Genomic DNA, 22,154 nt, shown 5'->3' on the forward strand with positions numbered 1-22,154 from the left:
GGCACAGAATCAGCTCTAAACGTCCTGCACTAATGGCAACACGGGAATCCACAATTCAGATCTAATTATCGTTTTCATTAAAGAGAGTTTTAATTCCTTGGCGACATTATCAATGAAGAAGATTAAAACATAACTCTGTCACAGAGAAAAGCAAAGTCAGTCTGGGAGTAAAAGCTTGACATGTCATAAAGGATTTGAATATAATCCTTTTTTCTTAAATATCCTTTTAATAAAATAACTGGCAAGAGTTTAAGCAAACTATTCTGGTTAGAAGATGATGTGTCAAGATCCTTTTTTCATCAGATGAGACTTGCTTGAGTAACTCCAACTTTAAATCAAGAAAACTGTTATATGTATCAAATTGTTGTTGTATACTGTTAATGTTACATGTCAATTATATCTCATTTTTTAAAAAGTATGAATGACAAAACCATTAAGACACTACCAAACAAAAAAAGGACTAAAACCGTATCCGATGTGACTTCAGCCTGCTTCTGTAATCAGTGAATGCTTCCACATTTGCCAATGACGTGGAGACAAAAGCTTTGTTGCTGCTGTTCAGTCGCTCAGTCGTGTCCGCCTCGTCATGACCCCGTGAACTGCGACTCACAGGCTGCCCTGTCCCTCAGCATCTCCTGAGTTTTCCCAAGTCCGTGCCCAATGGATCAGTGACACCATCCAGCCACCTCACCCTCTGCCACCCTTTTCCTGTCTTCAGCCCTTCTTTCCCAGCCTGAGGGTCTTTTCCAATGATTCACCTGTTCCCATCAGGTGGCCAAAGCACAGGAGCTTCAGCTTCAGCATCAGTCTTTCCAAAGAGTATTTTGGATTGACTTCCTTTAAGATTGACTAGTTTCTCTCTGTGCAGTCAAGGGACTCTCAAGAGTCTTCTCCAACACCACAGTTGGAAAGCATCGATTCTTTGGTGCTCTGCCTTCTTTATCGTCTAGCTGTCACATCCATACACATCTAGTGGAAAGACCACAGCCTTAACTATGCGAGCCTTTGTCAGCAAAGTGATGTCTTTGCTTTTTAACACACAGTCTAAATGCTTGCTGTGTTATAAAGTGTCTGTGTTCAGTTAACAAGAAAGAAAAAAATAATGAATGCTTTTAATTAATCACTTAATCATTAATCATTACTCCATTTTTACAACCTGAATAACCGATTTCTTTTTTTTATTTTATTTTTAAACTTTACATAATTGTATTAGTTTTGCCAAATATCAAAATGAATAATCGATTTCTAAAAACATTTTCCTGAACTATGAGGAACACGTGATATGTATGTTTCCTCTGGAACTGACACAGCTGGCTGTAATCAGGGTTCGTGCTGGCTAGCAGCGCTGCAGCTTGAAGTGAGCGATGACCAGGCGTGCCACGGCGGAGCTGCTGAGCTGTGACCCAACAGGCAATCAAGTTTTAACATAACTTAAAAAAATACTGAGTACCAGGTTTAAATAACAAGGGATTTTTCCTGGCAGAAAGAAATAACGATCAGAGCAGATGACCCTAAGGCCCTCTTCCACCCAAAAATACCTAATTCTTTAATCTTATGCTTCAAAAGACAACGACTGAAAAATGACAATGTCCAGCTTCTTTTGGTTTTCATCACAGAACCTACTGCTTCAGCAGGTCACTAAAGTATTTATTTAAAGTTACCAAGCATTTGTGAAGGCAAAAAAAAAAAAAAAAGGAAACGGAAGGGATTAAGGTTAGAAAGACTTCTTTCCATATTTATTACATTTAAGTCACAGGCTTGACTAACCCATCTAAATCCACTTCAAAAGATTATATAAGAAATGAAGTAAATTAATTATTCATTAAGCATTACAACATCTTTAATGCCTACATACCTGGCTTCATAACTACAAGATGCGATTTCAGCCTTTGACAAAACAGAATCAATTCCATTTATCTGTGCGGAATCTTGACTCTCCCACGTTGATGGATCTGGTATTTCTGCTTCAAAAATAAAATTGAATGATTTTATGTTAAAAACTGATTTTCCTTAACTTTCATTCAAGAAGTTTGTTTACCATTCATTTCATATACAAACGTTCAAGTTTATTTGGAATAAACGGACATTTACCCCCTAACTATTGGAATAAACTGACATTTACCCCCTAATTATTTAACAAAAGAAAATCTAAAACTCTAAAATAGCTTACTTCCAGTATATCCTTTACCAGCAATCAAGAACTTATCACAATACATACAGTTCTATCTTAATAACAGTTTGAAGAGACATATACCAAAGGATAAATATAAACCATCCCTTCAGGTCTCTGGAGATGCACAAGAATAATGAACCCCTTCCTACAGCTGCAAAAGGATGACACAGCTCTCCCAACTTCCAGCTTCACACAAGAACACCGAAGCACACAGTCTAGACAGAGCATACGATCTGAGCTATGATTTCTGATACAGCACGTCCTGTGATACGACCAGCGAGTGAGAAATGGATTAAAACACAACTTCAGTTACGTCTCTTGGGACACTACCGAATTCCCAAAAAGAATATGCTCTAAAAAAATCTATTCTCATAGTTGTACTATTCTGAACGAAAAATACCATGAGTCAGTAAAATAAGACAGAGTGCCTGGGCTGATTCTAGACAGACGCTGACAGCACAGCGTTAACAGCACGTCACGAACAAGCTCAGGATCTCCTTTCTATTTATTTCAGAGACATAACATTCCATGAAAAACCAGCCAAGTGAAAAGCACTGCCAGGCAAACAAAGGTTTACAAACAACTCCTCCTGGTCTGACTTCAGTAACCCTCAACACATTTCACCCGACTACGCGACACAGACAAGCAAGTCTGGGTTCCAGCACCCACACACATGAAGCATAAACGCAAATCAAAGTATGAGGACTGGCATATTCACAGGGTCAGATTCCACTTGCATCCAAAATCAGCATAGCATACAATCTGAGCCATGATTTCTGAAACAGCATGACTCCAAAATCACTGCAGATGGTGACTGCAGCCATGATATTAAAAGACGCTTACTCTTTGGAAGGAAAGTTATGACCAACCTAGATAGCATATTGAAAAGCAGAGATGTTACTTTGCCAACAAAGTAATGTCCGTCTAGTCAAGGCTATGGTTTTTCCTGTGGTCATGTATGGATGTGAAAGTTGGACTGTGAAGAAGGCTGAGTGCCAAAGAATTGATGCTTTTGAACTGTGGTGTTGGAGAAGACTCTTGAGAGTCCCTTGGACTGCAAGGAGATCCAACCAGTCCATCCTAAAGGAGATCAGCCCTGGGTGTTCATTGGAAGGAATGATGCTGAAGCTGAAACTCCAGTACTTTGGCCACCTCAGGCAAAGAGTTGAATCACTGGAAATGACTCTGATGTTGGGAAGGATTGGGGGCAGGAGGAGAAGGGGACAACAGAGGATGAGATGGCTGGATGGCGTCACTGACTCGATGGACGTGTTTGAGTGAACTCCGGGAGTTGGTGATGGACAGGGAGGCCTGGCGTGCTGCGATTCATGGGGTCGCAGAGTCGGACATGACTGAGCAGCTGAACTGAACTGAACTGAAGTGAACATATGCTATGCTGCTGCTGCTGCTAAGTTGCTTCAGTCGTGTCCGACTCTGTGCGATCCCTGAGACGGCAGCCCACCAGGCTCCCCCGTTCTGGGATTCTCCAGGCAAGAACACTGGAGTGGGTTGCCATTTCCTTCTCCAATGTGTGAAAGGAAAAGTGAAAGTGAAGTCGCTCAGTCGTGTCCGACCCTCAGCGACCCCATGGACTGCAGCCCACCAGGCTCCTCCGTCCATGGGATTTTCCAGGCGAGAGTACTGCAGTGGGGTGCCATTGCCTTCTCCAGAACATATGCTATACTAGGACAAATTAAAGACAGAATGCAGAGCAGTTGACCCAGTGTCCTGAAGGGGTTTGGAAGGCTAAGTATCAGCTTTAATAGTCCATCATTCTAAGCTGAAAATATGTAAGGATTTCAGGGTTGTTAGTATGACAGTTCTGGAGAAGGCAATGGCACCCCACTCCAGTACTCTTGCCTGGAAAATCCCATGGACGGAGCAGCCTGGTAGGCTGCAGCCCATGGGGTCTCGAAGAGTCAGACATGACTGAGCGACTTCACTTTCACTTTTCACTTTCACGCACCGGAGAAGGAAATGGCAACCCACTCCAGTGTTCTTGCCTGGAGAATCCCAGGGACGGGGGGAGCCACTAGGCTGCCGTCTTTGGGGTCGCACAGAGTCGGACACGACTGAGGCGACTTAGCAGCAGTATGACAGTTCAATAGTGGCTGCTACTAACCCAAAAAAGAAGAGCTGAAGCCTGAATAGCCACAACCAGCTGCCTTTCAAAGCAGCACCCATGAGTTATGCCTTAAGAGCTGGGGAGTCAGGGGACTTCTACTCGAAGGGCTAATTAACCCACCTAAGGGAAAAGTGATGCTGCTGGTGAGAACTGTCCGTAGTCCCTGCTCCCAGCGGCCTGCCTGGGGAGCCTGGCAAAGTTCTCTGCTCTGGGTGGGCTGACCCGGCCCACAGCGCGGCAGGCACAAGGCCTGCACGAGCGGAGGGAGCGGCTTCGCGGGGGATTCGGGGGAAACGCAGGGACACAGCGTCCTCCCTGGAGGGCGAAGGAGAAGGCTGCTCGCCAAACCCTGACAAACCAGACGGCATATGCAGCGTGCGCAGGGACGGCTGGAGAAAGCAGAGAGGACCCGCATCTGTGAAAAAGAGATGGCTGAGAATAGATCTATGCTAACACAATTTAAAACTTTGGTCGCTCTTAGAATGAACACTGAAGTTGCTGAAGGGATAGGGAACACCTGCATTCTGGAATCTGGGAAGGGAGAATTTCCAAATTCGAGATGGTCAACGAAAAGGCTCACTGCTGAGTACGGCTCAGGAGCAGCTGCAGAGAGGCCTGGGGTGGGGGCCCTGGGCACGCTGGTCTGATCAGACGGAGTCCCTCAATGTGACAAGTAAGAAACTGAGGTCCTATAAAAGGCCAATGATGCTCTTGGCTCTAAGACCTTGCCTAGATGTGTAAGACAAAACATTAGAACTGCATTTTTTCTTAAAGTTCTGGTACAGAAGGCAAAGATTCTAATTCCAAAATTGATCCTCAATGTTTTAAAATTTGGTGTCATTATCTAATTATAGGGCCCAGGGAAAGAAAGATCAAAGAGTAACAAGGAGAGAGGAACAAAAGCACCGGAAGAACAAGTTCCAGGTGTGAGCTTAACTGCACCCCATCTGTAACAAAGGACAGCTACTCACGCTACATGCAGTAGATACTGTTAAGACACTAACAGGTCCACAGTTTAGGACACACATGGGAGTGACTGATGTCCAGTCAGAGAGAGTATAAAACATAAAGTATCGCATTCTCTTTTTCTAGTGACAGGAAAATCCAGTTTTGACAGTTTTCAATGGCAAGTGCAACATCAATACTTCTTCTAATATTTACTTTCTGGTTTACCACTCATACTTAAAGAGGCAGAGAGAATGTGAGCTATACGAGCTTATGAAAATCCAGCAGCTACACCGAGGAAGACAATTAAGTTATTACCAAGGTCAGAATTCTGCTTACAAACTGCTTATGGTCAGATCACTGGTGACAGGAGGAAAGACCCGAGAGGACCAGCTCTCCACGCTGAGGAAGGCTGCTTGCCAAGACCAAACCTCTGGACGCATACTGCGTAACAGGGGCAGACACAAGGTTCCACCCACAGGAGCAGCTCTGAGCATCGGGGCACCAAGAGATGCTATGAGCAGCGTGCACAGGCGTCTTCCCTGTTTAAAGCTCATTCAGAATTTCTTGAGTGCCCAGTGTGACAAGTGCCGTGCATTCTCTTAAGCTACCTGTTTACCAGAATGTTAGATTGCATCTTTAATACCACACAGAAAAGACAAAAAGGAAAACCAACCTACCACAAAACCAAGCTACCAATACTTCAACAACCCATCTTATCAAATACCACAATACAACTAACTCTCAACAAGTTCAGAATACCAACCTCAAATTCTACTCACTTCACATGAAACACTGGAATCTCAAAAACTCTCTTATTTAATGACCAGGAAAAGTTTCAGGAAGTCTGGAGAACACAAGTACACATGAAGCATCAAAACACAGCTATAATTATCCTTTGTATCCATGGCATGATGATCACAACCAGCAAGAAAAATGTAATCCCAAGAAGGTCCTCCGAGACATCTACTGGCATTCCTTTCATCTTAATTTCATCGAGGTCATTTCTAAAATAAGCCCCAGTTTTTGTAACTGAAAACTAAGAACCTGAAATAACTGGGATGAAGTTTAACTGCAAGCCATCCAGACTGCTACATATCTATTTTCTGATTAACACTTTTCTAAAAAATTAATCAAAAAAATTGTATCCACAGACATCCATGAGAAAACTGACCAATGTTAAATAATTACTTAGTAATTACTAAGCAAGTATTTCTCAGGGAAAACTGTGGGGTGGGGGAGGGAGGAGGAGGGGAGAGACATGAAAATCTTAACAGTAATATGATTAGTGTAATTTATTTAATTTTTGCTTATTAACAGCCAAAATTGAAAAGCCAAAGAGGCAAGAAAAAAGTTTTTCGTATGAAATAGGTACAACAAAGATGTGGGGATGCTTGCTGGCATTCATCTTCTCACTCCAGTAAACTAAGACCTTAACTGCTCTTCAGTCCACCGATGCCTACACGTCTTCAGAAAACAAACTTTAGCGTCCTTGCTGGAATCAAGAGCCCTAAACAACAGGTAATTAACTTTCAAGTCTAGAGGTTCCTACAAAATGATGTCCATGATCTTCCTCCCCAAACTAAATCTATACAAAGCAAGCTAATCATGCCTTTTAAACATTCTTCACTCTCTTTCCCAGGAAAGTATCATTATCCAATTCAACAAAGCCTAACTATAAACCACTCATTCGTATTATGTTCAGATTCTGCTTTAATATGTGACTGACACCCTTAAAACCCTTGAATGAAAAACCTAATTGTTTCAACTCTGCTTTTATTTCTGTAACAACAGAACCAAAGCAAAATGCAGAAGTCTTCGACAGGTGCACTAGGACTTCACAGCTTGTTATCTGTACCTGCTTTGCCTCTCAGGATCTTATTCTGATAATACTGCCATTCCAACTGGGGGTTAGCGCCAGGACGCAGAGGGGCCCTGCCGGTGCCCCTGTTACTTGTAACAGCCACTGGTTTTCCTGTAAGAAGAGTACAGTTAGTTTTAAATCTAAGCACAGGAACGTTAACAACAGTAAAAAACATGTAATGGAAAATTTTTCAGAAGACATAAAAAAATATGACATTTTTCTTTAGCTTTATTCAGGCATTAGTCCCTAATGGAGCCAGGAGCTTTAAAGATTATCAACTGCTATGCAAAAGTCATCTAAGTGTCTTTGCTCCCCCCAAAGTAAACTACTCATGACAATTTTGATGCATTTATTCAACTTAAAAGCAACACTATCATAGCTTCTCGTTGTCTCTCTGGTTTCTTAAAGTAGAAAACAGGCAACAGAGAACCTCAATTCAGAGTGGCAGGGTGAGGAGAGAAAGAAAAGCTGTCTAGGCTTTTTATAATTCTGGTATCAAAAAGTAAGGTAACATCTAAGCTAATCTTTATTTTTACAGCAAGAAAAAAAACTAATCAAATATATATGCAGAGGAATCACAACCTGACCTACTACAGAATCAAAGGTGAGTATATATAGTCATGAAATTTTTGGTTTAGTTACAAAATCTTTCACACACCATTTCTTTGCATGCGTATGTGTCAGAAGATAGCTCTAACTCTGTAAACCAACACATGGATAATTCATGGATTTTTTGTGTATGTGTGTGTATAAAAATATATTTCACTAAATGCATTAGTGAGGACAAAGAAAAAAATGCATCAAAAAGCCAGTCATGGGCTAAAATCAACTCTTTACAATCTAAACACCCCTATCAGAGCTGAAGCAGCAACTACCTGTGATAAAAATAAAGCCCTATTATTATCCCCAGCAGCTTCTGTGCTTCCCTTACACTCTCGGAAGAAATACTCACTCTCGGAAGAAAAGGCTATTAGTTATCTCTTTCAGATTTAAACTTCTGAAAAATCCAGAATAAATATTTTCAAAAGTACTGACAGCTCACAAATACCTAAAATTTCCATTAAAACAAAGACTGCACGGAGGACAACACGTTTTAACAACGCTCAATAATACAAAATTACTCTACACCCAAAACCTTAGAATGCCCCCACAGATGGCTCATTCAAGAGGAAGGATAGTGACCCAAGTCGCAAAGACATATGCTACCATAAAATTTCCATTTATTGACAAAAAATAATAACTATAGATAAAAACATAGAAAATGCCCAAAGCAGGTCCTTAATCTTAATGATAGATCCTTCAAATGAAGAGTATTCTTCCCTAAAGGCCTGATCTCTACAGGGAGGAAAAATCTTTTTTCTAATTTCCCTCAATCTTTCTTAATTATGGAGTCCAGAAAAACTGGAAGCAGTAACTGATTTTGCCAAGGAAAATCAGAATGAATATTTCTTAAAGAGTATTTTGTGATCCCTTAGAATATATATTTGTAACAACATATCAATTTTCTTAATACATAAACAAGAATACAGACCTTTGAGATCTGGTCTATTTCGTATACCCACTGATACAAAGAAGCAATCCATATCAACATGCATTATACAGCTCTGATGTCTGGGTGAACTCAATACTGACATAGTTCCTAGAAGGAAAAAAAGAACGTTCAAACCCCAAACTAACCAATACTTTAAAAAAAATCAGGTCTAGTTAACTTTAGAAATTATATTCTTAAATGCTTACAAGCAGAATGAAGTTTTTAAAAAAATACAGATTCTATAGTAGATTATTTATATCACCTCAAGAGAAATCAAAGTTCAGTTTCTTTGGCTCTAAAAATAATGCAGAGATACAAATTTAGTTTCCAAACATCATGTTTCCTAGTCTACATTCTAACAAATCTCTCAATCTGTCTAAATGCTTATCTCAAAGTTACTCCTGTGTGCTGAATGGTATATAAAAATGTACAAAGTGTGTTCACATATTTAGTCCCAGGGAGCTAAGCACTTTAGAGGACCGCTACTCCACGTGGTAACAGCATTCCTCGATAGGACGGCCATACACACTGCTACTGTTACCAGTGCTGGGCAGTAGGTGTCAGGCACTGCTGGAAGAGCTTTACATGGATTCATTTAAATCCTTACAACCACACTATGAAAGAGATAATAAGCTTATTATCCCCATTTTGCAGAATAATAACTTCAGTCACACAGCCAGTAGGAGGCTGAGCTGGTCCCAGGCCGTCTGATTTCAGAGCCCACAGGCCACCACCCTTGTAAAAAGCGATGATCTCACAAAGGAATTTTCCTCTGATAGATTTAAGAACAATAGTACTGAGGTTAGTCTTCGTAACAGGCTTCTAAAAACTTACAGTTACTACCCAAAAGGTTGAGACAACTCTATTTACCAGACCGTGACTATGAGCACCTTTCCCTTGTTCCCACTAAGGGCACAGCGCTGGCCCTGCTCCTACCACCTCCTGGACCATCACTCGCCAGCCAACGGGAGACAGACGCAGAGAGTGAACTCACACGCTGCTTTCTGAGAATGGCGCAGCTAGGCGACGCGCGGCTGCCTGACTCCAAAGCCAGGGGCTTCCCTGCTGCTCTCCCTGTTACCTCAAGAAATAACTTATAGATCTTAATTATAATCCTGCTGTATAAAACTATTATATAAACATAATGTAAACAACTCAAAATAATGGTTTTAAAGATTCAAGTCATATGGAAGGCATATATGAAATGCCCACTGAATGCTTTCATACAATATAAAAATCTCTCATCTTGGAAAATTCCCACTCATGGAAATGATTCATAATTACTCTTTGAAGCTTTCTAAATTAAATGACCTTTAGGTAACAAGACCAAGGCATGATATAAGGAAAATCTAATACCTATAACCATTATTTTGAACTATTTTATAAATAACAAAAAGCATTTGGAAAAACTAAACACAGCAAACCATAACAAGAAACCCACATGTAGAGGCTCTACCAGTCTGGGAGACGTGAGCTTCTCTGTGCACCTGTTTCCACAGCTATAAACTGAAGGGCAATGGCAGTTCATCTTCAGGGAGGAACCATGTAAGCCATAAAAAGCAACGAAAGCCTCAAACTAGACACCAATTTATATTGACAGGCACAGAAATACAGCCTGTTACTGTTGGGTTTGTTCTGATGACAAGAGAAATATTGAAATACAAAACACAATTAGCCAATCTACTTATGTGAAAACACTTAACCTCACTAAAAGCGAACCACTATGATTACAACAGCTATTATGTCAAAGTCACTTAATGACTGAAAAATTATTATGACGCAAGCTTTTAAAAATTAACAGTTCCTCTTACCAAACCATTTTTACAGGAGATTAAGCACTGAATATAAACTAAACTATATTTTACAGTTCAAAACTTCAACAACTGATAAAGTCTACAGGAAGAATGAATGCTCAGAACCCCAACCTTGGGCCTATTCAAATTACTTAAAAGATTTTTAGTTAAAATTTAGTTAAAAGTCAAAACTAATTTTGTAAAAAATACTTTAGTAAGAAAGCTTTTTATCATCTGTTATACTTACTGTTACTTACAAAACCCGACACTCCTCAAGACTTCCACGTTACAAGAGCTTAGTACTGACCAGAACCCCAGTGACAGATTAAGAACAAAATGGTAAGCATGACTGTTCTTAAGAAAACGATTGTAGTTGAGTATCTACCTGTGTCAGTTACAACAAGTGCGGACCTGCCTGCTTTCATTTTTTTTAACTTTTCCCTTCCTGGAAAGATACCACTACTCTGTTTCTGCAGCGCACTGACAAACTCAGTCAGTTCCCACTTCCACGCGGATATGTGATGCAGTCTCGACCGGGAGTAGAAGTCCGAGATGAAGTTGAAGTCCGAGGGTCTGGGTGGCCCCGAGGGCCGCCCCCTGCTTGGGGAAGGTACTGAAGAAGTGCTCTTTGTGCTTGAAGGCCCCTGAACGGTGGAGTGGTGAGCACCGTTGACTCGAGGGTTACTGTGCAAAGGCGGCGAGGAGAAGGGCTTAGTTCTGTGTGGATCCCGCAGAGCGTCCGCGCTGCAGGCGCTCTGCTGGGCCAGCTGCACGGTGCAGTCTCTGAAGGCGCCGCGGCTCCCCTCGGCCCCCGCGGCCTCCTCCTGGGCAGGCTCTGGGGACAGCCTGCTGGCGACACCACTGCCCGGGGGCGCCAAGCAGCCCACGCTTTCTAAGGCACCGTGAGAGCTGTGGGCGTGCCCATTACAAAGGGCACGGCCACCTCTGGGATGCGGAATTCCGTTCTGTTTCCTTCCTGGGAAGACAGGCTCCAGCCCCACAAAATCAAAGTCATTATCTGCAGCTTCTTCATTCCAGTTGTTCACTCCATTGACTCTGACTTCACTTTCCGTTTCAATTTTCTTAATTATGTGATTTCTAAAGCAGGAAAAGAAAAAATTTTTGTTTAAATGAATAGTGTCGGACTTTCAAGCTGAAACAATTTTTCATGTAAACTCTCTTACTGATATACACTTTAATATCACCCCGCCCGAATCTGAAAGATTAAACCATGACTTGAATTACTTTTCTTCCAACAGAAGATATTTCTTTTCTAAACTGAAGGAGCAAGGTACTAGGAAAATTCTAGCACATTAACAGCCTTTTAGGTTTTGTTTCCTTTTTAAAATTTCAGACACTCCCAAAGAAGAAATAGAATGGGATCATCTGAGATTGAAGAAAAAACCCAAAAAACAATTTTCAATTATTTTCCCATTAAAAATCATCATCTATTGGTATAAGCTTTAAACACCCAGACTGAGGCACAGTGCCTGGCATACATTAGTAGTCAAGCATTTGCTCAATTAATACAATATGAATAATTCCTGTAAAAATGGGTAAGAAACCTCATGTGAATTCTAACTGCTATGTTTATTTTCAGTTTTTTATGTAAGGTACTGTTCAACACATTAAATTCAATACTGCCGCCCTCCTGAGGCTGGTTACTTTCCCTCAGGAAACAACCAACAGACTGTATTCATTAATCCATTAAAAGGGTCAACTGATGTAGATAAAAAGTAAAAAAAAGAAAAAGTCAATGTGTAAGGTTAATTCAATGAAATTTATATCCAGAAAAATGCGGATGTTTGCCCTATTGACAGGGAATTAGTGTTTCCTTTCTAAGAAATGCATTATGTAGATGCCACGATGGTAGGTCCAAGGCGGTCTGGACCCAGTGTCCTGATGACAGGTTTATCAATGCAAGAACTATGATAAACGCTACACTAAATTCCATCGCTCCTCCAATGATTCCCGGTAATGCTCTGTAATTAAAAATTCATTTGTATTCAAAAGAATCATCTAAGTAACAAAAACAGGAGTCTGAACTACAAAGCCGTAATTCACTCTTCTTAGGAAGGTCCACAGCGTTTGCCCAGTTTCAGTTCAGGCTCCAGATGAGGGCACGCACAGCACCAAGGCACAGGTTAGACTGCCACCCCATCAACAGGTTTAATCTCAAGTTCCTCCTCCTAATACCAACTGAGTCTATTATGAATGACAGAATGACTACACAGGAAAACCACACATGACCTGTATCCAAACATCACCTCCCATTTCTGGGTTGGCTCTGGCTGATCAGCTTGTGGAATCTGACTGCCAACTCTGGGTAGGTCAAAGCCTCGCAAGTAAGCACACCACAGAGAGAAACAGAAAACCAACCAGAAACGATTAAGAGACGAAGGAAAGAAAACCTAACGCGATCTAAGACAGAGAAAGTCTGGCCCTTGAGACAAAGAGCAAGGGAGCAAAAAGCGGCATGAAGGAGCTTCAAAAAAGTTTATAAAATGCGCTGAACATGCCAGAAAATAAAGATCAAGAAAGAAACAAAACTGCAATCAGAAAAGCCTTAGATCTAGTTTTCTGTGTTATAAATACTAAGACTTTAAATGAATACTAGCAACACATGCAATAGAAATGCACACACTGGCAATAGAACACTGCTCACAGCCCTCCTTCTGCACTATGGTGTTCCAGCCTAGGCAACCGGACATCTAAAGAGGCTGGACTGGAAACACACCACAGGTGGGTAATATATTCACTAGGCAACAACATAAATGGATCAATAATTACAATCTAATAGGCAAATTCTTCCTAAAATCGACACAGAGAAGAATTTCAAAACACACACACATAGATATTTTCCTTTATTAGTGGAGTAAGAAAAAAAAAGATGAAGCTGTGCATTCACAAAGTTTTCTGATATTGCCTGTACACACTGATGGTACAAAAAAAAACAAAATTAGAAGTTTTAGGTAACATGAAAAACAACTTATGTAAGTGAATACAGTTAAAGAACAAACGCCAGCAAAGCTACAGAAGGTAGTGGCACTGGATCCCCCAGTGCAATTAAGACTCCCGGTCTTTTGGAAAAAACATATCCAACTCCCAAAGCAAGCAATTTAATAAATAAGGAGGAAGGCTCATGACAATGAGTCATGATGATAAACCACCTGATATATAAGTTAACGCAACATACCAATTAACTGTGGAGCCAATTTACCTAGGGTTACTGCAATTAAAGCTTAAATCAAAATATTTTTAAAACCAGACACATGGAATAAGGCCTAGATTCATCTCTAATTCTATAACCTTGAGGGTCATCAACTAAATTTTCACCAACATAAAGTATTTATGTTTTTATATTGTTACTGACTTAGAATTTTTCAAAAATAACCTGGAAATGTTAACATTCTCATTGTCTACCTTTCTGTGCAACAGCACACAACAAATGCACAGTGGCGCGGTCCCGCCTTTGAGAAGGTAACATTCTGCAGCAAAGCACTCGTGCCAAAAACTATCACTGCCACGACAATCCATGAGAAAGTTTAATTCTAGTCACTTAACAGCCATTGCTTTAACATGGAAATCTAACGTGAGTGGAAAAGTTTTGTTTACATTTTATTTATGAAACTGTCATGATAAAAATAATGTTTAGGTAAGACACCCACCCCTATAGTTCACCAGGATTAATACAGATGAATAGCCAGGTTTGACGTGTGTTTCTATCTTGAGTAGAGCAGGGGCCATGCACACTCTAAACCCCAGCTCCGCGGTCGCCCCAACCACACGCACTTACACCCTGTCGTTGAGCTGCTTGGTGATGCTGCTGGGACCGGGGAGCGGGTCCTCAGGTTTGCACACAGGATTAAAGTTGAGACTCTTCTGCACAGAGGATGGCTTGCTGTACAGCTGATACGGAATGCAGGACAGGAGTCGTCCAGCTTTGATGCTAAAACGAAAAAGTCAGAGCAATTTAAGAGTTTAATACCAGGGGTACACGAGCTTCACAGAAAATCAATGTTCTCAATAACAGGAGTATTCCACCACCACCATGTCATTGCCCTTTCTAGTTTATTCCTTCCTCCTTTGTTTTAGTGGTCCTAATACAAGATAATTTTAGTTAAACATGAAGAGACGTGTCTGAAATTTTAAAAACTAGTGGCCAACAATCTCACATTGAGGAGGGGAAAACTAGAGAATAGGATGAGAAAAGTTTAAACACAGAGCTGGACTAGTCAATATTTTAATAATCATGACTTTAATATTAACCACAATCTTTCCCCAAAATCGCTACAGATGGTGACTGCAGCCATGAATTAAAAGATACCTGCTCCTTGGAAGAAAAGTTTTGACAAACCTAGACTTCATATTAAAAAGCAGAGACATTACTTCGCCGACAAAGGTTCATATAGTAAAAGCTATGGTTTTTCCAGTAGTCAGGTATGGATGTGAGAGATGAACCATAAAGAAGGCTGAATGCCGATGAACTGATGCTTTTGAGCTGTGGTGTTGCAGAAGACTCTTGAGAGTCCCTTGGACTGCAAGATCAACCCAGTCAAACCTAAAGGAAATCAATCCTGAATATTCATTAGAAAGACTGATGTTGAAGCTCCAATACTTTGGCCACCTGATGAGAAGAGGTGACTCATTAGAAAAGACAGCCGACTCATTAGAAAAGACCCTGATATCAGCTGGGAAAGAGTGAAGGCAGAAGAAGGGGACAACAGAGATCATGAGATGGCTGGGTGGGATCACCGACTCAATGGACATGAGTTTGAGCAAACTCCAGGAGATGGTGAAGGGCAGGGAAGCCTGACATGATGTGGTCCATGGGGTCGCAAGGAGTTAGACTCGACGGAGCGACTGAACAACAACAACAACAATCTTTCTCCAGTTCACATACAATCATCGAGGTTTTCTCAACCTATCTCACATGTCGTTTCCCCAGAATAACGGGACTGGATGAGGATCCCCAATTTCTAAGATTCACATCAGGTCTATTACATGTGAAAGCCTGTAATGTGAAGCATAAAATAACCTCAACTTTAAGAGAAGTAAGTAATTTATACTATTTTATGTGTATAAATGTGATAGAGACAAGGCCACTAGAAGACAGGAACTAACAGAAGTTATCATATACATCTATGTATCCTCTTCCAAACATTCACTAGCTACATATCAAACATCACTGAGATAAATCAGGGGGCATGAGTAGTATAATACTAGACAGTCCTGGCCCATTAACAGACACTCCCAAACACCTATTATAACTAAGAGCTAAAACCAAGTTCATTAAACTAAAATTTGCTTTCTAATAAACTGAGTTACATATGGTTACTGTCTTTAAATATATCATTTTCAATTCAAAATTGAAACTTTTGAAAGCATGTGTGGCTTTAAACCTAAACTATATATTAAGAAAGCCACCCTTCAGTTAATTAGGAAAAAATGAATAAAGAGTAAAATACTTTTCTTATTATCTGACAAATTCAAAAGTTTTGACGTTTTCCTCAAAAGGCATGCTACAAAACTTAAAGTGTAAGAAATTACTGAACTGACTTAAACAAACAAACCAATTCAAAATATGAGTCAACAACTGTGAATACTGAAAAACGTATGATGATATCCTAAAAATGGAAATATATCATGTTGCAAACTAAGTTCTTTTTGTAATTATAGCAGTATATAATCCCCCTGAAACACCTTCAGCTTTAGGTAGCATTACTAAACATGCTGAAGCACTAAATCACGACAGTGGAGAACGTTACTACTGACAGCACACTTCAACCCTCATTTACTAAAGAAACTACCATCAGGCTCGAGTCAGTTTTTATCAAGACAACACAGCGGAGACAGCAACGGTGCCCGGTGTGCCAGGGGCACACCAGAAGGAAGACCCAAGTGCAGCAAAGCCAGGACAGGCCCCGCGGTCGTGCTGGCTTCTCCCAGCCTCCTGGCAGAGTGCTGGCTGACCAGACTCGAGGGGCTCTCTGTGGTCAACCCTGACCGCACACGACCCCTGTGAAGACTGAGGTCACCTGGCGGAACCTAAGGCTCTCAGCCCATGGAGACTGATAAGAGAGCCAAGTTTAATACTGCAGGTTTCACCAGACCTCCTCAGAGATGCCTAGCAAAAGCAACTAAAGCCCAGCGCATCACCATCTTGTTAGACAAGGAATTTTTAAAATTTCAAACCCAAACCACTACACATACATTGTACATTCCTAACTGTCATGACTTATCCATCTGTCCAGCTACAGACATGGCAAAAGCATTATCTGAAGGTATGTTTTTAAAAGATCTTCTTTTAAGAAATCTCTCAGGGATTAACTTGTAACATTGTCTAATTTCACTGCTTATCCTAAGCACAAAGGAACTGTATATGTTCTACTATTTTTAAGAAAAAAAAAAGCTGAATACCAAATATCAAAATCCAGATTTCAAGATCAAAAGGAGTTTCACTTTACCAAAAGATATTACTACATGATTTCTTTAAACAGTGGACTTCCTTCATACACTGAAAATAGACTCTGGTATATATGAAAGATATGTGTGTATATATTATATAATATATATATTCTATTCACTGTATCAGACACATATTCACTGATGTGAAATATTTACTTACTCTGGGGACTCTTACCTCTCGGTTTGTCCTCTAGCCCCAGAAAACTTATCTCTAAAGTAGAACCTTGCTTCTAACACTCCTCTAAATCATTTCCTATGCTGACACAATGAATTTACACTGACAGTTATAACCAGAATCTGGAAAATTTTGTAGAAATCAAGATATGAAAGTCACTACGTTGATTTCCATTCCAAACTCTGTAGTATCACTGTAGCAATACTATCTTCTTTAGATGATGCAATTCTGCTCATCAAATGTCATATGGCTCCAGTCAACGTCCCAGTCATTCTCTATGAGAAAACCCCTAACACCGTGTATTCACCTGCCCATCCAATTCAGGCATGTTTTCTTCCTCATTCAAAAGTGAATTTAAGACAAGAAAGGACTGAATTATGGGCTAAGGAAAAACCGAACTGTTTTTGCATTATATTCTACCACTAAACAAAAATTCTTCATTCATTCAACATTAAAATTGCCTTTGTCCCTACCTCTCTGATCACCTAAGCTTTCCAACCACTCACAAAGATTGTACAAGCTCAGAAAAGGAAATAACAGGTAAGAACACATATATATAACTTGTTGTCCTTTATCCTACAGGGCCCAAACTGCTTTTTATTTTTCACTACAAATACTGAGAGTTAAACTATTCATAGTCATTCTTTAGCTCCTGAAAACCAAGAATATATTTTCTTATAAATATTATCTACAACATGGGGTGGGGGGGGGACTGAAATGTGTGTACTGAGTAGTTGGCCAAGTAAAAATAATTTGAGAAGAATTCTGTAGTGTTGTGAGAGAAAAAAGTAAATACTCAAGATAAATTTTTTTTAAACGCAAATCTAGACCAGAAACAAGAATCATGCATACTTTCTATTAAGAATTGATGCAAGACACAAAAACGTAAGGGGAAAATCATGAGATAAAATTGTAGTCAACTTATATTTGATATGAATAAGCACTCTAATAATTATGTGGAGTGTAATTAGAAACAGTTTTATTCCATGTGAAGTGTGAGGGCTTCACGGCACTGCAGTTATGTGACAGACACGAGCATGTGAAGCTCAGGAAGGAAGGGCGCACTGACTGGGAGAAGACCCTGTGGGCTGGTGTGAACGGGAACCTCTCTCCTTGCGGCCCAGCCTGGGAGAACCAGGCTCTCTTGCCATGGGAGACTCAACGCAAAACGGACGACGAGAACAGAACAGACTTGGAGTAGCACGGCACCACGGTTTCTACTGTGCTCTGCCCTGATGAGCCAGAGGGGTGGCCAGAGTGGCTTCCGTAACTACTTCACATTCCAAATTTCCACATCAAATTGTCTGCAGAAAGGGATTAACAAAAATGCGAAAATCACAAACTCATACTATACCATATACAACCGTAAGATTCATAAGACAAAGCCTTCAGTTACAGAACTCAGAACTTAAACTAATGCACACAGGCTTCTCATTACAGGACTCCCCTGCCTCTTGGAAGTCGTGACCTCGTAAACATGCCTGTATTAACTCGGGTTTAATGGCACCTACACAGGCACCAGGGAATTTGAATCAAAGCAATCTGCACACTTAGAAGTGTTAGTCACTTTTCAAACTGCTCAAACCCCAAACAGGAAAACCAATTATAGAAGAGAATACCATATATCATTCTTTAAACAGCTAATATAATGTTCAAATTTTTAAGTATAATAAACTCTCATTAAAGCCCTGCAGTGGAGAAGAGATGAACAAGACTGGGATTAGAGCATGGAAGCAAACAGCTCTGATTTACCCTGCAGAAGCCCATGCTTATGACATCACGGACACCAGGCATTTATGTCATGTATGAGAGCACAGAGCTGACTGATCCATTTCTAGACAGATGAATGAGGCAGTTCTCCTATAACAACTTAAACAGCAAAGAGCAGACCCAATGATGAGTCAGAAATCTGGATTCTGAATTCTGTCACTTGGGCAAATCAGTTAACCTTATCAGTCCTGCCTTCTCATCTAGTACATAAAGCAGATACATCAGATAATCATGATTCCAAAGTCACTTCAGTTATTTAAAAACAGATCATTAGGTCTGAAGGTGTATTTTATAACTTGTAACTGCCTCAGCTGCGTTTATTATTGAATTACCCCTCTAGCTGCATTCAGCAAAAAAGAGCCAGTATAAAGAAAGAGCTGTCCTGAAGACCACCGTTTTCTAAGCACACTAACGTGCGCCCAGCCGGGCCCCCCTCACCTCCTTTCCTGTCGTCCACGGTCTCCCCTATTCTCCCCAAAGCCAGACTAACATCCCCAGATCCAAATCCCAGCCCCAGCCAATGAAACGACTGTGTAAGTGTCCACACACAGCGGAACTCTGAAATGATACTAACCTCTCATACGAAAACCTCACAACTCCTTTTTAAGAAGACACACCACTAAAAGCCATGTGGATAAATCCTATATAATGAACAGTGATTGGGTCCTTGGAACACAGCACAGCATGTTCCAGGGATGAGTCTTCAACTTAATATACCAAGACTTAAATTTAAAAAACCCTAGTCTATATGAATAATTTGGCTTTCTGGAAGCCAAATGCACTTTTTACCTAAATGTACCTTTGACCTTCTGGAATTGATTTTTCTAATACTCGGTCATGTTTAGAGAATACAAATAAAATATCATAGCAGCAGCAGCTTCTTCCGTATCACGTCTCTATAATATGGGAAGCACTGTGCCAGGTAGTCTGCATGAGTTATTTCTAGTTTTCACATAGTCATAACAGGTAGACAGTGATCTTCTTTTACAAATGAGGAGACAAGGTTCAGAATGGCTGCACCCCTGCTCCTGTTACAATCCAAGACGACAAGGACCCTGAACATGAACTCAGGTCTGTTTCCAGAGCCCAGGCACAGCCTTTCCACAATATACTGCCTCTTGCAAATTCATGCTGATATCTGTGATACAGAAGACCTGAATAAGTCTAAATCTACCGAATAAATTAATTTAAGGTGTCAGAATTAATGAAATTTAGGGTAAGAAAAAAAGCTTTGGCAGTTGACCTAAATAATTTCTAAGTTTGTGTCATTAACACTCCACTATACAATCTGACCATTCTCTCACATACTGATTACAATCCATTCATGCATAAAATTATGATTTTAATACTTTCACTTTTAACTTTCAATCACTCATATAAATTATATGTGAATCACTTAAGTTCTAGCTCATCCTCAAATTTCAGATGATGTATTTTATGTTAGAAAGTTACTAAGAATGGTCACCACTGATTTACAACATACCAATTCCAAACCAACAGCCAAGAAACTAGAACAACTGAAAAACAGGTATTAATAATACTGCAAACTGCTCTCCTCTCCAAGAACTTCAGGTCCACATTATCCTCATCTTTTTCCCCTTCCGTTCAGTTCAGTTCAGTCGTTCAGTCGTGTCTGACTCTTTGCGACCCCATGAATTGCAGCACACCAGGCCTCCCTGTCCATCACCAACTCCTGGAATTCACTGAGACTCACGTCCATCGAGTCAGTAATGCCATCCAGCCATCTCATCCTCTGTTGTCCCCTTCTCCTCCTGCCCCCAATCCCTCCCAGCATCAGAGTCTTTTCCAATGAGTCAACTCTTCGCATGAGGTGGCCAAAGTGCTGGAGTTTCAGCTTTAGCATCATTCCTTCCAAAGAAATCCCAGGACTGATCTCCTTCAGAATGGACTGGTTGGATCTCCTTGCAGTCCAAGGGACTCTTGGGAGTCTTCTCCAACACCACAGTTCAAAAGCATCAATTCTTCGGCACTCAGCCTTCTTCACAGACCAACTCTCACATCCATACATGACCACAGGAAAAACCACAGCCTTGAGAGATATGATATAAACTTACTCAGTTCAGTCACTCAGTCGTCTCCAACTTACTCACATATTGTTCATTATCTGTTTCCCCCAGTAGAATGGAAGCTCCCAGAAGCAGGGGAGGTGCTCTGCTTTGCTCAATGGTGTATTTCCCAAGTACAAAGAGCACTGTCTACTGATAACAGGTACACAGACATTTGCTGAATGAGTAACACACTTGGTCAAGCCCTTCCATCACTGCCTCCTACTCTTACTTGAGTCATCTCCCCTAAGTTCTGGGAGCTGAGGATGCAGGAACACTAACATCAGACCATAGGCACCTGAACGACTACGCAAGGCTGTGGAGAACAGTTGTCGTTCAGTTGCTAAGTCGTGTCCAACTCTTTTGCGACCCCAGAGACTGTAGCCCGTCAGGCTCCTCTGTCCATGGGGTTCCCCAGGAAAGAATACTAAAGTGGGTTGCCATTTCCTTCTCCAGGAGATCGACCTGACCCAGGGATAGAACCTGTGTCTCCTGCACTGGCAGGCGGGTTCTTTACCACTGAGCCACCCAAGGAGCAGAGCAGTGTTGTTTAAGACACTGATTACTCTTCACCCTTAAGTTAAAAGGTACTGCAGGTTAGGTAAGGGTTTATAATACAAATAAGCATTCCAATTTCTAAAAACGCTTTAATTAAAAATTAAACTTACCTTTCCACAATCCATTCTGGCCGAATTACTTTTTCTCCCTTTAACTCTTTGATTTTGGCATTAGGAAGATTTGTGGCAATGATGTGTGTTGTTTTGGATCTGGAATAATACACGTGATACTGGCCTCCATGCAACATCATTAGCTTTCTCAATTCCTCAGCAGATGGATCTGTAAAATTAATAATAAAACACGCTGAAAGTTTTATATATAAGAAAGTAGAAGTAGAGCATTAGCTGAACAATCCCTTCAACTGGATGATTTAAAGAACACATCCCTGGTTCACCTTCTCCTTGGCTGTGCTGTCAGTAAACGAAGCTGGGAGGAAAATTACAAAGAGATAGAGCTGTTTTGCCTTACTCAGCATAGCTGATTCTCCTGGCCACTAACAGCCAACCAACACAAACACATCTCCTGCCGGGCTTCCTTGGTGGCTCAGGGATAAAGAATCCATCTACTGTCTACACAGTAGACTTGGGATCGATCCCTGGTCTGGGAAGATCCTATATGCCATGGAGCAACGAAGCCCGTGCGCCACACCTACCGGCTGTGCGCTCTGGAGCCCGGGAGCCGCAACC

At 40.9% G+C, this 22,154-nt stretch overlaps 1 protein-coding gene across 4 annotated transcripts in view; it reads right to left on the minus strand.

The window, feature by feature from the left end:
• Nucleotides 1-22,154, minus strand: part of REV1 (REV1 DNA directed polymerase) — an 82,833-nt gene that overhangs the window by 27,469 nt on the left and 33,210 nt on the right. For 3 of the 4 annotated variants that reach the window (XM_055539435.1, XM_055539434.1, XM_055539437.1), the window contains exons 4-9: nucleotides 21,579-21,747; nucleotides 14,228-14,380; nucleotides 10,817-11,529; nucleotides 8,639-8,746; nucleotides 7,102-7,218; nucleotides 1,856-1,964 (exon numbers count right to left, since the gene is read on the minus strand). In XM_055539435.1, the coding sequence (XP_055395410.1) occupies nucleotides 1,856-1,964; nucleotides 7,102-7,218; nucleotides 8,639-8,746; nucleotides 10,817-11,529; nucleotides 14,228-14,380; nucleotides 21,579-21,747 (1,369 nt within the window). The remainder of the gene's footprint in view (nucleotides 1-1,855; nucleotides 1,965-7,101; nucleotides 7,219-8,638; nucleotides 8,747-10,816; nucleotides 11,530-14,227; nucleotides 14,381-21,578; nucleotides 21,748-22,154) is intronic. The other variant, XM_055539436.1, reaches the window with a different exon arrangement.

This window comes from Bubalus kerabau, chromosome 11 (assembly GCF_029407905.1).
Source record: "Bubalus kerabau isolate K-KA32 ecotype Philippines breed swamp buffalo chromosome 11, PCC_UOA_SB_1v2, whole genome shotgun sequence".
NCBI lineage: Eukaryota > Metazoa > Chordata > Mammalia > Artiodactyla > Bovidae > Bubalus > Bubalus kerabau.